A 14,642-nucleotide genomic window follows, 5' to 3' on the forward strand; every position below is an offset into this window, starting at 1 on the left:
ACAACTGTGTCCTGATGCCAAAGACTCTGCTCCCACACAGGGTCCCAGTAGAGGGTTAATGGTGGGGTCTCAGTGTCTGCGTGCTTTGCTCAAAGTGTGGAATTCAGATGGTGGCTTAGACAATCATGCTAGCGCCCTTCTTTCTCCTCGGGCTACAAAATGAGGAAAGAGGTGGCTAGCCTCATTCCTGCTTCCTTGTCTCTGGGCGTTCTTGCTTTATTTCAAAACAGAAAAAGAATCCAACTTCTGCTACATTTGCTGTACATAAGTAAAGACACTGATGTAATTTTTGGCTTAACTGTTTTTAAGGAGGACTCATCCCTTAAGATTTTATGAATAATATTAGTTGCATATGTTTTATTATCAAAACAGTAGTGTTTGTAACAATGAATTTGCTTTCCATCTTTATTCTTAGTTTTTACAAATATAATCTCAGAATTTATCCCTTGATTATTAAATATTTTATATTGTCCCTTAAAAACAATAGCTTTAATTAAACAATGAAATTTAGGGAAAATAAATTTATTTCCAAGTTTATGCAGACTATTTTATCCTAAAATTAAATTTTTTGAGTTCTCATATTCTGTATCTTTGTGGTTGAAATTAACATGAGTTACTTAAAAATTTTTTTTTCAATAATGTATTTTATTTAGCTGTAGATACATTTGTCAAGACGCAATAAATATCATAAATGAGATTCTTATTTTTATACGTGTGTATTTTACACACAGAATAGCACACCGTTTAACAAAGATTATGGAGTAGAGCAGTTTCAGAACTTTTGAATATGAGAATATTTTTTTGGGTTCCTTTACTAATGAAAGTGCCGTGGCTGGCTGTGTTTTTCTTTGGTCAAGGGTTCCCATTTTGGGCATGTGCTGATATGAGAGAGAGTGGAAATTTGTACCCCTAATCGTGACATTTTTAATTTGATTTGTGTGTTGACATGCTTTGTTTTTTTGCCTGAATACAGAAAGATTCTCTATTTCATTTTTACTCCAGGATTCATAACTTTTTGTCTGAATGTGGCTTTGAATTGATGTTGTTTAGAACATGATTTGATTCATGGATTTTTTTTTAGCACTTTATTTTAAATATATCTTTGATGATTACTTCTACCAACTACTCACTAACAGTTTTTTCGAAATGATTATGATTAGGTTACTGTTCTGAACCCCAGCTCTGCAGTCTTTCTTACTCTTGATCTCTTGGGATTGCTCACCATCTGTTTCAGTGACTGAATTTCTTCTCTGTGTGTTATCTTTCTTTAATTAATTAATTCTTGTATTTATCTTTTTCATACAGTATATTTTGATTCTATTCTTTCTCCTCCCCCAGCTCCTTCCCAGCCCCCCCCCCATCTTCCCACCTACACAACTTCCTGTCCTTCCTCTCTCCCCTCATCTCTCTCCCCATGTGTATAATAATTCTAGGCTTCAGGTTTCAGAATCCATACAACTGTTCTTTAGTTTTCTTCATCTAAAATCTCCTTTTACTCCAGCAGTTTTTAAGAATTGGTTTATGCTTTTGTCTTACAATTTTAAAACTCCTGGTCCTTTTTTTTTTTTAAATCACACTGAGAATGCCAAATATTCCCCCCCCCCCCAAAATGCCTTCAGATCCCTGTTGTGCGATTGTTTAGCGTGCTCCTTGCTTGCTACATTCAGACCAGTTGATAGATTTGTGCCAATAATTCCGCTGCTATTTTTGTTGCTGGTTTGCAAATGATCTCTTCAGATCTGCTCACAGAAGATGCCCTGGGTCCTGCTCTCTGTCCTTTTGTTTCTTAGTAAACGTTGTCTTTGAGGTTTCTGGCCTAATAGCAAATCGACATTTGTAGGCTATGACCTGTTTTCAGTGAACTAGATGATTTTCAAACAAACCATCTCCAAATGCCTTGTTCTCTGTTGCTTTGTGTGTGTGCTATGGAAGAGCTCCCACCCCCGGAAAGCAACTTCTTGTCTCGAAATCTTTTCTGCATCTGAAACCACCGTGCAGAGTATTTCTCCTCCTTTCTAGTTGTTACAGGAAGCAGCAGCCACTAACTGAAGTCGGGGAATTTTCCTGCTGCCTCAAAGAGCACGGGTTAGGTTTCTGGGAAAGATGGCCAAGAGTGTAGGAAAGGAGACATACAGGAGGTGGTGGGGTGGGGGGTGGGGAGATGACTCCTGCTTCTTTTGAGACCCATGATTTATTTAATGTTACCTCTGTTCACTTAAAAGATATGTGTGTGGGGGGCAGGGGAGCAGAGGAAAATCTCAGGTACCACGTCAGGAATGCTGTCTCTTTGAGACAGGGTTTCTCCTAAGGTTGGGGCCAACCAATCAACTAGACCAGACTAGATAATCAAGATCCAAGGGTTCCTGATTTTTAGTTTTGTTGAGAGATATATTGAATTACTCTTGCCTTACCGGCACTGAGCATATAAATACTAAGTGTTCTCACTTTGCCCAAATTATTTCCTGGGTTAAACTCACAGCTTCAGGTTTTTAAGCAAGTTCTTTATTAGCTGAGGTATCATCTTAACTTCGCTAAACCTTTTTATTTTTTTTCAATCTAATTTTATTCTTTTACTGTTATAAGAATCCTTCCCTGCTCCTAGAAGGAGACTAAATGTCATGTTTTCCTGTTTGTGGTTATCTGCACCTTTTCTTACCTTTTCCTAGAGATATTTTAGTGAAAGTCTGGTGGATACTAAGCAAGCTTGCAACAAGCATTTAAAAAAATGGTAACTTACATGAAACTCCATAAATTTTTTTTTTATGTTTCAAAAGGCTTGCAATTTTTGCTTCCTGCAGATATTTGGTGGAAATAAAAAAAAAAATCTGCCTTGTAAATATTCATTGGAACTTGTTATTCAAATAAGGTAGGCATCAGAGTTCCTGTAATAGAACCCGTGTCTTATGAAAACTGGGTCATGTTAGTGATGGGATAAAATGCAGACATATAAATGACAGTAAGCATTCCAATGGCTCCTATAAAAGTTTTATTATACATAAAAGCTGTCTGATCATTGCCCGCTAACAATAGCCAGAATTGAAACGGCCGTTATAAATCATTTACTAGAGCGGGTTGTTGCAGATTCTCCAGAGACCACAGAAGTAAAGCAAATTCTTGCCATGTACTGGTTCAGTTTACAAGGGAGAGAGAGGAACTAAGATTAGGGTTACTCTAAAGATGACCAAGTCCTTGAATCACCATCATGGAAAACACCACTACCTATGGAGATAGGACTGAAGTCGAAGGGTATTGACAGATGTGTCCAAAATGGAAAGATTCTGTGCTCTTTCTCAAGACTAAGTAATTAGGTGTGAGATACATTCAAGATAAAATGGGAGGTTCTGTTCAACACTTACTTGGGATTCAGTATGGCGTCAGCACAGCAAGACATGAGCCTGAACTCTGTGTAACTGCCCACGTCTGTGGAGATAGCCTTGGTTTTAGGTTCTGATGGAGAATGTGTATACCAGATGCAAAGAGACACACAGTCACTCATAATCACCAAAAAAGTTGATCAGGGATGTGGGTGAAGTCTGCTTTTGCTGTACACGTTGTGTGGGTAAGCCAGCAGGACTTATAGGAGGACTGCTCATGAGGATTGGCCACTGCTTTCCAGTTTCATGGGGAGGTTTTCTTTAATTACTCCTGTCTGTTTATTAATTCATTCCCTAATTAGTTCTATCTGGTTTTGTCGTCCTACTTGATCTCAGGTTTCAGTGAGTCATTAAATTCATCACATATCTCAAATATACTGTGAAATATATTAACTGAATTCTTAATTTCTTTAACTTCTACAGGTGGAGATTTTCCTTTTACCTCTATGTGTTTATCTACGGAGTCCGATTCTTGAAACAGGTAGGGACTGTCAAATTTCTTCATATAATTTTCATATGGCCATCGGCCTCTATCCAATTTTTAATATGTGATGACTTTAAATACTGTAACAGTTTTCCAAAGAACTGATTGTACAGTTAAAGTGGACTTACTAAAAAAAATAGACAAAATTCATTTAGTCGTATGTCTAAAAGCATTGGGAAACAGTTTGACTCTGCAGTGAGGTTGAGTGTCCAGTGCTCTCTGTGTGGTGATTACTTTTTTTGGCATTAGAACTTGTACTGTTCAGCTGATGCTATGAATCTGATTAGAGTTTCAGCGCTACATGTCACAGGACCAGAAAGTCCTGGTTGCTGCAGTGATGTCATCGCCAGTAGAGTTTAGTGTCTTGCATATTCGCTGGTGGTTAGTTCAGCCATTTTTTTTTTTTGTTTCTAAATGCCAATTGTTGCCTTCACTCCTGGCTCGCTAACTGCCACATGAACTATGAACTAGTATAACTAATCCATGAGAATATTTCCTTATGAGGTATAGTTATCTTTTGCCCGGTGGCTGCCATGCTCACTGGTACTAGTGGTAAATTGGGGTGCTTAAATTCAAGACTCAAGAAGATTTATCCTCTGATATTCTTGCACATATTAACAATAGTAACTTGTCATAAAAGGGAAGGTTAATTACTATTAACCTCCAAAATAATATGAATGTTTGTTTATTACAAAAGTATCTCTTAAAGGGATTGGCCATGTAGCATGCTAGTAAATCATCAGCATTGACGTGAAGTTTTCAAATGTGTTTTGTTTTAAAAGTCTGAATTATCAGATATCGTCTACCTGTGGAGTTGCTCTTACAGACAGTGGCCACTTTGCTCTGTTAAAGCTCCTTAGAAACAATTTTCCCTGCTTGTCACTTCCTTAGGTAACTGCTTGTTTGCTTTTCATAAGAACACGTGATCCAGGGCCATATGAGACATTTAAATGAATGAACTTCATATTTATGGTGGAGAAATTTGCAACTGGCGTGAACAGACGTGGCAGAAACCTCTTGGTTTGAGCCCGCACACGTGTGTTTTCAGATGTATGGGGGAAAGGTGAATACGAGTAAAGCATTGCAGGCCTACACGGAGAAGATAGCTGTAGGTAGGACATTTGCTCTTCATGGAGTGAGGACCAAGGTTTAGGGGTTCACGCTCGCTTAACTGGTGAGAGCTTTTGCTATGTGAAGAAAGGGGGAGCCAGGACCACTCTTTCATGCTGTCCCCTCATCTCCTTGGATGGCCACTTTTGTCTCTTACCAGTAAGCGTGGCCACTTGACACCACCACAGGAAACACTTTGACATAGAGCTAGTTCGTTCTATTTCATTCCAGTTCATTCTGCCCCTGCACAAACTGAAAAGCTACATCAAAGTGGCTTTTGTCCAGACTGTATTGGATCAAGAATAGAAGGTAAAGCAGTAATAGACCATGCAAAGCAGTGAAGAGACTTGGCAATAGGATGTTTGCCTGGGAATTTTTTTTCTTAAACCTCATCGTTTTTACACTAGTCACCTTTCAGGATATAAGAGATGCTTTCAAAACAGTGAAAGCCCTAGACATGTTCTGGCCGAACTGACTTGTATCAAAGCTCCCTCTCCTGAACAGCATTTATTTGGAAGAACTTCATGGTTTAACCTCCATCATGTGAGAGAGAGTTGTGTATGTTGAGTTGAGTTATCAAAATACCTGTACACAACTTGGCAAACATCTTGTCAACCCTCTGTTTCATGGCCAAGAAAGTACAGATTTAAAGAGGATAGGTATTATCCTGAAGGTTACGCTGAAGTCACTAAAGGTGAGCCACAAATTAGCTACACACTGCTGTATTGTATTCTGGGCTTCCTCAGTTGGCCAGGCTGCACGTGACTTCTCCCTCTGGTCAGGTTAATTAAATCAACCAAATCCAGTCTTCAGTACAGCTTCAGTAACTTAAAAAATCGGTATTTTAACAGTTTTAGGAGCTTAGAAAAGACAATAATATCTACCTGTCTTACACCGAGAAGAAAAAAAAAACAGTGAATATATCCTCAAAATGAAAATTTCATAATATTGTAAATATCTTAATGGAACCAGTACATTTTACCAACGTAACCCAAGTTCACCTTTGTGTTTAGATTTTTTTCAAACAACTTAAGTTTCTCATAATCACTGAGTAGTGATTCGAGAGTCAAATGTGGTTATTCCCCAGCTCCTAGAAGAACGCCTGGTGATTGACACTCTCCAGTTTCCCTCTCCCTTACTAAGCTCAGACAGATTCTCCAGAGCTCATAGGGGCACCGAGACCCACACGGCCCTAAAAGATTAGGCATGTCAAGACTGTGGCATTTACCTTACAGACATGTAAGGAAACTATCATGTTGGGTTACTGCTAGGCTAAGAAATTCTTAAATACTTTGAAGTAAGCCTAATGTGGTCTGTCCTGATCTGGTGCTATTTCATAGGCAGAGACAAATGCTTTTGTAAACTGACACCTGAGGTGCTCTGAAGGCCTGGGGCCTACATACACAAATGGACACACTTTTTTACAAAGCCCTGAAATAAAACAAACCATTGTTCAGCTAGGGGATACATTTGTAATCCCCTCACTGGAGAGGTGGGCACCGGAAGGAGGGAGTGCTAGTAGCCAACGTGGGCTTTTGTTACTGTTTTTGTTTGTTTGTTTGGTGTAGACTTGATCACTTTTAAATGGAAGTGTGTATTTAACATAATTTTAAAAAATAGCTTTAAATTCCTTGTTTTTTTTAAAATGTAACATACAGGAAGGTAATACACACACATTTCTAAGATGTAGGTTCAAATTTTTCTTATAACATACATGTGAGAATAATTTGTTTCCAGCTGTTTACCATTTGCTACATTTTTGTCTCATCATCCATTTTGTAAACATATATGAATATACCTAAGTGAAAAACTGTTGATCATATACCTATGTATAGCTTCTATATCAGGGGCCTGATAGAGAAACCACAAGAAGCTTGGTAAGAGTTACTGTAATATTTAGGAAAAATGCTTCATGGAGACCCACCAAGGCTGTATAGATCAAAGCATTTGAATGGCTATTGATCACCTTCATGCAGTCATCCTTGTGCCTGAAAGTGAGTCATGCATGGCTCCATTTTGAGATGGTCGGCCTATGAACTAAGCAATGTACTTGGCTCGTACACTGTTGTAAGCACCTCTCCCATTGTGAATCAGTACTAAAGAACTCTAGGACAGGCTTAGTGCTACAGTGAAGGGAGTAATGGCAAGAAAACACTGGTTCTCAGGATCACGGAATTTCAAAAAAGAAAAGGAAAAGCATAATGGAGCCCAGTAAACTTTCTTCACAGGAGATTCTGGTAAGCTGGTGTCCCTGAGCAGAAAGCTAGCTCTGTTGATGGTTTGGGGTAAAGATGTCACTGGCCATATGGTAAAAACTGGAAATAGAACAGGCTAGACCAAGTTTCATCTTCCCTCTGCAGCTCTCCAGCCCCCTAGTGCTCCTGAGAAATCATACTTGGCAGGACACTGGCACCATGGAGCTAGCAGAAGTGTGGTGTGCAAAGTCTAGCAATGAGCTATGAACAGTATCTGGGTAGCTAATCTAACCATACCATATTGCCACTCGCTGAGATGTGCTGTGGTGATGTAATGTATTTTACTATTATTTTTAAGATACACTGGTTGTTGGGTCTGGGAAGCTATCTCAGTCAATCCAATGCTTGTCACATGACTTTGGGCCCTGTGTTTGGATCCTCAGCACCCATGTGAAAACCCTGACAATGCACAATGTTGCACTCTTGCAATCTTGTCAGCAGGGAGGCAGAGACAGTGGGATCCCTGGAACTCAGTAGTGGGCTAGTCTTGATGAATTATCAGGTCCAGTTGGAAGCCTTGTCTTAAAATATAAACTGGAAAAGGATAGAAGACAACTGACCTCCACATGCATATAGACACATGTGCCAACATACATGCATACAGTCATGAACATGCACACAAGAATACAGCACATACCAAAGTATCTTCTGGATATTCTCAATTATATGAGCTTTATGACCAACCAGTAAAACTTGCCTTTGAATTTCTTGAGTCTTATTTGGACTACGGCTCTTTCTTTTGTGGTACATGTGACCATAGCATATCTTCTGGTGTAGTATTTCCAATTGTTCTCTTTTGCTTAGTGGTCAACCTGGAATGCTTCTGAAATAGAAACACAATTGTCATCTGTTTGCTTATTTGAAGGTGAAAATAGAATTTAACCAGTTGTTAGAATGGCCATGGGGTAAATGGTCATCCATTTACAAGTTTGTTTGTTGTGATATTTTTAAAATGTTAAAACTGCTTGGACCAAGTCACCTTTTAAGGAAATATGAGTTTGTAACCATGAAAGAAATGGCCCATTCTGTGCTTATATCAGAAGTGCAGTCGACAAGATGGGGATCTGTCCTAGTGGTTAAAGTACTTGCTGTACATAAAGTACTTACCGTACATAAAGCCAGACTCAGTATAGTGTGTTCATAGTCCCAGTGATTCCACAGTACGATGGGAGGCAGAGACAGGAGAATCCCCAGAGGCTCACAGGCCAGCTACCTAACACAAATGACACCCTGTGTCCAACAGGGAAGGAAGTGAAGGCCCGAGGTTGTCCTCTACCTATTCAGCACATGTCATGGCAAGTGTGGCAAGCACCTGCGCTCAGTCAGCCAGTTTCAGAGGGTAAGTCGATGTACCCGAGGGAGGCCTGGGAATGTTTTGAAGGTCTTTGACTGAGCCAAAGAAAAGTTAGAAGGCAGCTTTTCAGAAAGCCAGCAGTTCAGATAATTCCTGCTCTGTAATGGTTGACCTGGTTGATGAAGAATTCCATGGAACATCAGTGTGGAACACTGGGGTAGTTAGAGTTCACGGTTGGATTGCTAGCCTCTGCTCAGCCAGGTGTGAGGAACCTGGCCTCCATTCAGTTGGACTTACGATTTACTCCATGAAACATCCTCCCCCACCTCTCATTTTTTTCCCTGGAAAATGATACCCAACATGTATGATGCTTTGGAAGCTCGTGCAGGCCTGCTCAGTCTTTGTGCATCACGTTACAACATGGTCATGTACAAAGTTTATACTCCAGAACCGTGGAATCAAGTGACAAGAAAAAATAAAATACTACACACACACACACACACACACACACACACACACACACACACACACACACACCCCTACCTCTACCTCAGAGTGTTTTAAGTAACTGTATGATTTTATCTTAGGCCTTGTTCATAGCTATCCTTTATTGCACGGGCCATGGGTTAGACACACCTACATGCACTAATTATTGCTGATTGACAGTTGGGCTCTGCAGGGAACTGTGATTTATGAACCTACTGTCACCTCTGAACAGGGGAATTGATGTGATGGACTCTGGAGCCTCCCAGTTAGTGACACTCTTCTTGTGCGTGGACCCTGACTAACAGGCTGACACTTTCTAGAAGAGACTTTCAGATCAAACCTGAGTGCTGCTCCTACTATAGTTCCCCTTCCCTTCTGCCCACCACTGCCTCTCAGGCTCGTTTGTCCCGTGTGTGCCTTCCATTTATCACACTCAGTTTTCCTTTCTTGTGTCTGTGGCCCACATTCCCAACAGAGACAGCATAGTGAGGAGTGAGAACCTAGGGACACTGACAGAGGTGCAGAAGAGGGTCCTGTAATGAAACTGTCCCCATGCTACCACTACAGTCTCTGTGACTCCCTCCCTCTAATCAGCTTTATGACTCCAGGCTAGGCACCCAAGCTCTCTGAAATTTAATTTTTCCATCTCTGAACTCAGTCATACCATCTACAAGAGCACATTCATATTCACATACTGATAATTTAGTAGAGAATCTGACACTGTGACAATTATGGAAAATTGGTTCAGTCTGCTGACACAGAATAATTATACATAACGCTCACAAATTTTGACCTGTCAGCTTAACTCCTGTAAGTTCATGCTGAAGAAAATTATAAAGATCTTCAAGTATGAATATGTGAAGTTATCACAATACAAATATTGTCAATGTCTATATGTATGTAATAAAAACCACAGAGTACTTAAAATGGTCTTAATATTTAATATAAAGAGAATTGTCACTACATTATTATCAAGTGAACAGAGAAGCATGCACTTCTTTGAAAATAAATCCAGAATGGTCCTTAGTAATTGTCGAGTGAAACTCTACTTGAAGAGACGCAGCGGTCTGTGTGCTTGCTGGTCACATACATACATAAAGGAATGAGTGAAACTGAGGAGCCAGGAAGACTTCTTTTACAAAAAGAAATATGGTTAATGTTTATAAAAGTATTTAATATATTATTATTTAAGAGCTCTAAGATGAAGGAATCAGAGTAGAACAACTATTAAAAGAAATATGAGGTTATTAACAATTTTATATGAGAAGATAAAAATTTTAAGATGACTTACATTAAAACAGCAAAGAAATAAAAGGGTTTAACCTACTTCCCAATCACAGAGACTTGAGTATGGATCCTTAGAGCCCACACAAACATCTAGAGGAAATCCCAGACTGGAGACATGAGACAGGGGAACCATGGACCTACTGTTCAACCAGTTTAACTGAACCAGTGAGCTCTACATTCAGGAAAAGATGATGTCTCAAGAAATAAGATGTGGATTGATAGAGGAAGGCAGTGGTAACTTCTGGACTTTACACACACATTCATATGTGAATGTGCATCTGTACATACACATACATGTGGCCCCATATATACATACATATATACATATATATATGCATACATATACGTGGCACACATACATGTGTTAACACATACAAAGTTTGGTTTAAAAGTCTAGCTGTTCATATTGCTCTTATTCCCATGGCCCTAATTTTGGAGTTTCTCCTTGGGAAGCCCCTTTGTATGATTTGCCAGGAATGCTGGGAACAACCCTACCAAGCACTTGCCGGGAAGATTTTGTCCTCCTCTATGTGATTCTGGTGGAACTCAAGTTCCCTGCATTTTTGCTATTTTTTGAGGGAATGTTTGTTTCTTAATCCAAGGTCTTGCTGTGTTACCCAAGCCTCCTTGAACTGGCCATCTTCCTGGCTTAGTTTTCTGAATGTGGGGTCTGTGAGCTATGTGTGATAGCCCAGCCTGCGTTTCAAATGCATTTATATGGTCTGTATTAGGAAATGACTCAAGTTCTTCATTCTGTGTGGTGCTTTAAGAATTTTTTTCACTTTTTTACATGTGGGACAATGACTGGGAGACACTCTTGGCTTAGTGAACTGCCGGGGTAAAATACGTACGGCTAACAATGATAACTACACTCACAGTAGTCATAACTGGCCTTCACTGCTGGGAATTCTGCCTGCAGTAATCCTGTTGCTCGCTGAAGACCAGGCCCTGTGTTGTATGATGCATCTCCTCAACCTTCCAGGTAAAGAAACCTGGGCTCTCAGAGGCTCCGTCATTGTGCAAGGACACAGAGGTAGTCAGGATAGGGGTGGTCAGGCAAATTAAACTTGTTCAGGTGGTTAAGGGACTGGGCCAGCGTGAGTGTGCGCCACACACACACACCACACTGTGCCCACATAGCTGTCATGCATCACATTTAGGGCACATCTGGAGAAAATCACATCTCATGACAGCTTTCTCCAGGTTACCAAGAAGCAGGACCACGGGACTCCACAAAGCTAGGATGGATATGGGGGAGTCAAGGTCACAGGTTACTTGATCCCCAAATACAGATGGTTACTCTGACCTTACAGATACATACCTTTCTGTAATTATCCCAAGCACTCCCGAGTCTTACTCTTTCCGGAATACTAAATGCCTTATCAACTTGTAGAAACTCCAGCATTGAAGGGCGAGGAAAAAGAAAAAAAAAAAAAAAAAAACCAACTTACTTTTCACAGGTTACTAAAATAACACTCATTGAAATTCATTCATTATGGGTCCCCTAAAGGCATGGACTTCTACTGAGTCTGGAGCAGAGCTCGATTGTGAAACATATTACTCCTCATTTGTATGCTGTGATGAAGCTGGTTTGCAGGTTTGCGCTGGCTACAGGCAGTGCCTGTCAACTGGACCACATTAGTATTCACGTCACATTTCCGTGGGGGACAGACAGGGAGTAGCGCACAGGAGGGTTCGGGTAATTAGAGATGAAGTATCGATCTGTGAATCAGAGCCCCCGCACCTGCACAAGTCGCTCTGTGTTAGAAATCATCAGCAGGGACTTCGGCTGCGCAGGGAAATCACACGCTATATTCAACGCAAACCGTTTTTTTAAAAACATTCAACTGTTTTTTTACTAAAATCCGAGAGCTAGTGGCTTTCACGTACAATGATCATCATGAAACATGTTCGACAATGATAACGAAACTGCCAGACTCCCCCAACCCCACCCCACCCTCCTTAAAATCAGCTTTCCGGGAGAAATAAAGAAATGGACCACTTCTGTTTGTGACAACTGTGTGGGTTCTCATGGTCTTGTCTGGTTGTGTGGGGAGTGAAGGGCTGCTCAGGACGAGGCTCTGATGTGGTCAGAGCATCTGGCATGTCTGTGCAAACAGCCTGTGCTCCCATGAGGACACTGTGTTGCCCCAGATCATCTGGTCCTGGGTTTGCTGCCCACTGTGAAAGGTGGGAGATACATGTTTATCCTGGGTTTTTGTTTTTAACTTCTTCATCAGCACAAAAAGGAATGTGCATGCTTGGCAAGGGCTGACATTGCTATTGCGTAGGGGACAGAGGACATAAAGACTGTGGGAGAAGACTGTGGAGGACTTGGGTAGGACAGTGTCTCCAGACTCAGGATTACTATACCCAGAACTCAAAACAGCAAGACCCACCTACACATGATCAAGCCAGTTAATATTCCAGCATAAATGGGGAGGTGCATATGGTCCCCAACCCTAACTGAGGAGCTCTTGACAATGGATGGGTGCTCGGAGAGGTGGCTTTGGTAGGTTGGCTGTGCTCATCTGGATGAACTCCTGCTCATTCATAAGGCACGGGACAAGGTGCAGGAGAGGAAAGGTATGCTTTCTGCCTTTAATCAATTAAGAAAAGGCTAAGATTCGTCTACTAATGTGATCTGACTCTGGTTTGTGGTCAAAGATGCAGACAAAGGAAGGGAACAGATCTGATGACTGTGGATTAGATCTGACTGTGGATTAGGCTCACTGCACACTGGGAAACCCCAGTGCCCTGCAGTGCCTGCAGTAGAAGCTTCAGATCTGGCACCACCACCATCCCAGCAAACAAGCAATTCTAACAACAGCTTGGTTTGGAGAGAGAATTCAGTCAAACACAAGGGAGAGGACCTGGGTTCACTGCCCAGAATCCTTGTGGAAAAGCCCAGTGTGGCGTTGCATGCTTATAATTGCAGTGCTGGGGAGTCAGAGACAGGCAGGCCCCAGACTCACTAGCAGATAGCCAGCACAGCAGCTGCAGGTCAAGTGAGAGATGCTCTTTCAGAACAAGATGGACCGCTCTTAGGGAATGCAGCTGAGGTTGATTCCTTGCCCCCCCCCCCAACACACACACAATCACACTGCGAGGGGGAGAGAGAAACTGAGAGATGTAAGAGTGAGAACAACAGATCATTTGCCATAACTTAATATAACCCTTTAGATAAAACGTGGAAATTGGAAATGTAGTCACTGACATTGGTTCATTATTATGGTCATTTCCTCTCAAGATAAACTATGAACTCATTCAGTCACTGTGTGTATGATGCCTGACAAAGCAGCGTTTTGGGTAATAGTGCATAAATGTTGGGTATTTTTCAAATTACATTGGAAAGGCTATTCTTTTCCTCCTCTGTTTTCCTCTTGACATACAGTTAAATTTTCTAAAGCTGGTTCATAGTATACATTGAGATCTGGACCAATCACATGATACCAAGAAACTTAGCCAGGAGGCTTGCAAGTTCAGGGTCAGTACCTGGACTGCATAACAAAACTCCATGCCACAAAACAGCCATTGAGACGTTTCATATGCTCCTTGTGGAAATCCTTGGACATTAGCCCGTGTATCTTTGGGGGCTGATATAGGCGTACGTACGCTCGCCTCTGCTGATTGTGCAGCCATTGTTCACTAAACTATGAAGGGGGGCACCATGGAGAGTATCCCAATGTACTCGCTTGAAACCTACAAGAATTTCAGATGGTAGTGTACAGGTATCTGCAATAAATGGTTGTGTTACTCTGTTATCTTGAAATAATATGGGGAAATATATTTTGCAACAGCATCAATTTTGTTAAGAACCAGTATAAAATTTTTCTATTAAAATGTCATATGTTTTCTATTAAAATGTCATAGAACACATGATATGCTCATACGTGTTTGATAATTGGTATTGGGTATTGAGGACTGCTATGGCGGTGCAGGCCGAACTCTTGGATGAGAGTGGGAAGGGTGCATTGGACAGGAAGTTCAGCAAAGTGGGAGTTGAGGAGTGGACTAAAGTTGGAGTGAGGAAGACCTCAACCATGAAGGATTGTATCTAGAGTCAGGGGATGAGAGGAGGTTTCATGTGGTGAAAAACAAGGCAGGTCTAGACGAGCACCCATGTCCGTGATGGAGCAGCCAGGACTTGGGCCTTTGTTTAGGAGAGAAATGAAGAAGTAACAGATGACTGACCCAGAGTTGGGAGAGAGCTTTGGTGTGAGGAAGGAATTGGCAGCAGCAGTCCCTGGGTGCATGGGAAAACGTGTTGACCCTGTATCCACCATACTATCTGTGGGTTTGTCTGTCTGTGGCTTCTGGCTCAGCTCCAGGGATAACCACTTCCTCCACAT

The 14,642-nt window shown here is 41.2% G+C and overlaps 1 protein-coding gene across 2 annotated transcripts in view; it reads left to right on the top strand.

The window, feature by feature from the left end:
• CERS6 (ceramide synthase 6) overlaps positions 1-14,642 on the top strand; it is a gene marked incomplete at both ends in the record, with an annotated part of 230,953 nt that overhangs the window by 125,129 nt on the left and 91,182 nt on the right. For both annotated transcript variants that reach the window (XM_080928227.1, XM_080928226.1), the window contains one exon: positions 3,798-3,855. In XM_080928227.1, the coding sequence (XP_080784353.1) occupies positions 3,798-3,855 (58 nt within the window). The remainder of the gene's footprint in view (positions 1-3,797; positions 3,856-14,642) is intronic.

The sequence above is a fragment of the Micromys minutus genome, assembly GCF_963924665.1.
Source record: "Micromys minutus genome assembly, chromosome: 13".
NCBI classification, from domain to species: Eukaryota; Metazoa; Chordata; class Mammalia; order Rodentia; family Muridae; genus Micromys; species Micromys minutus.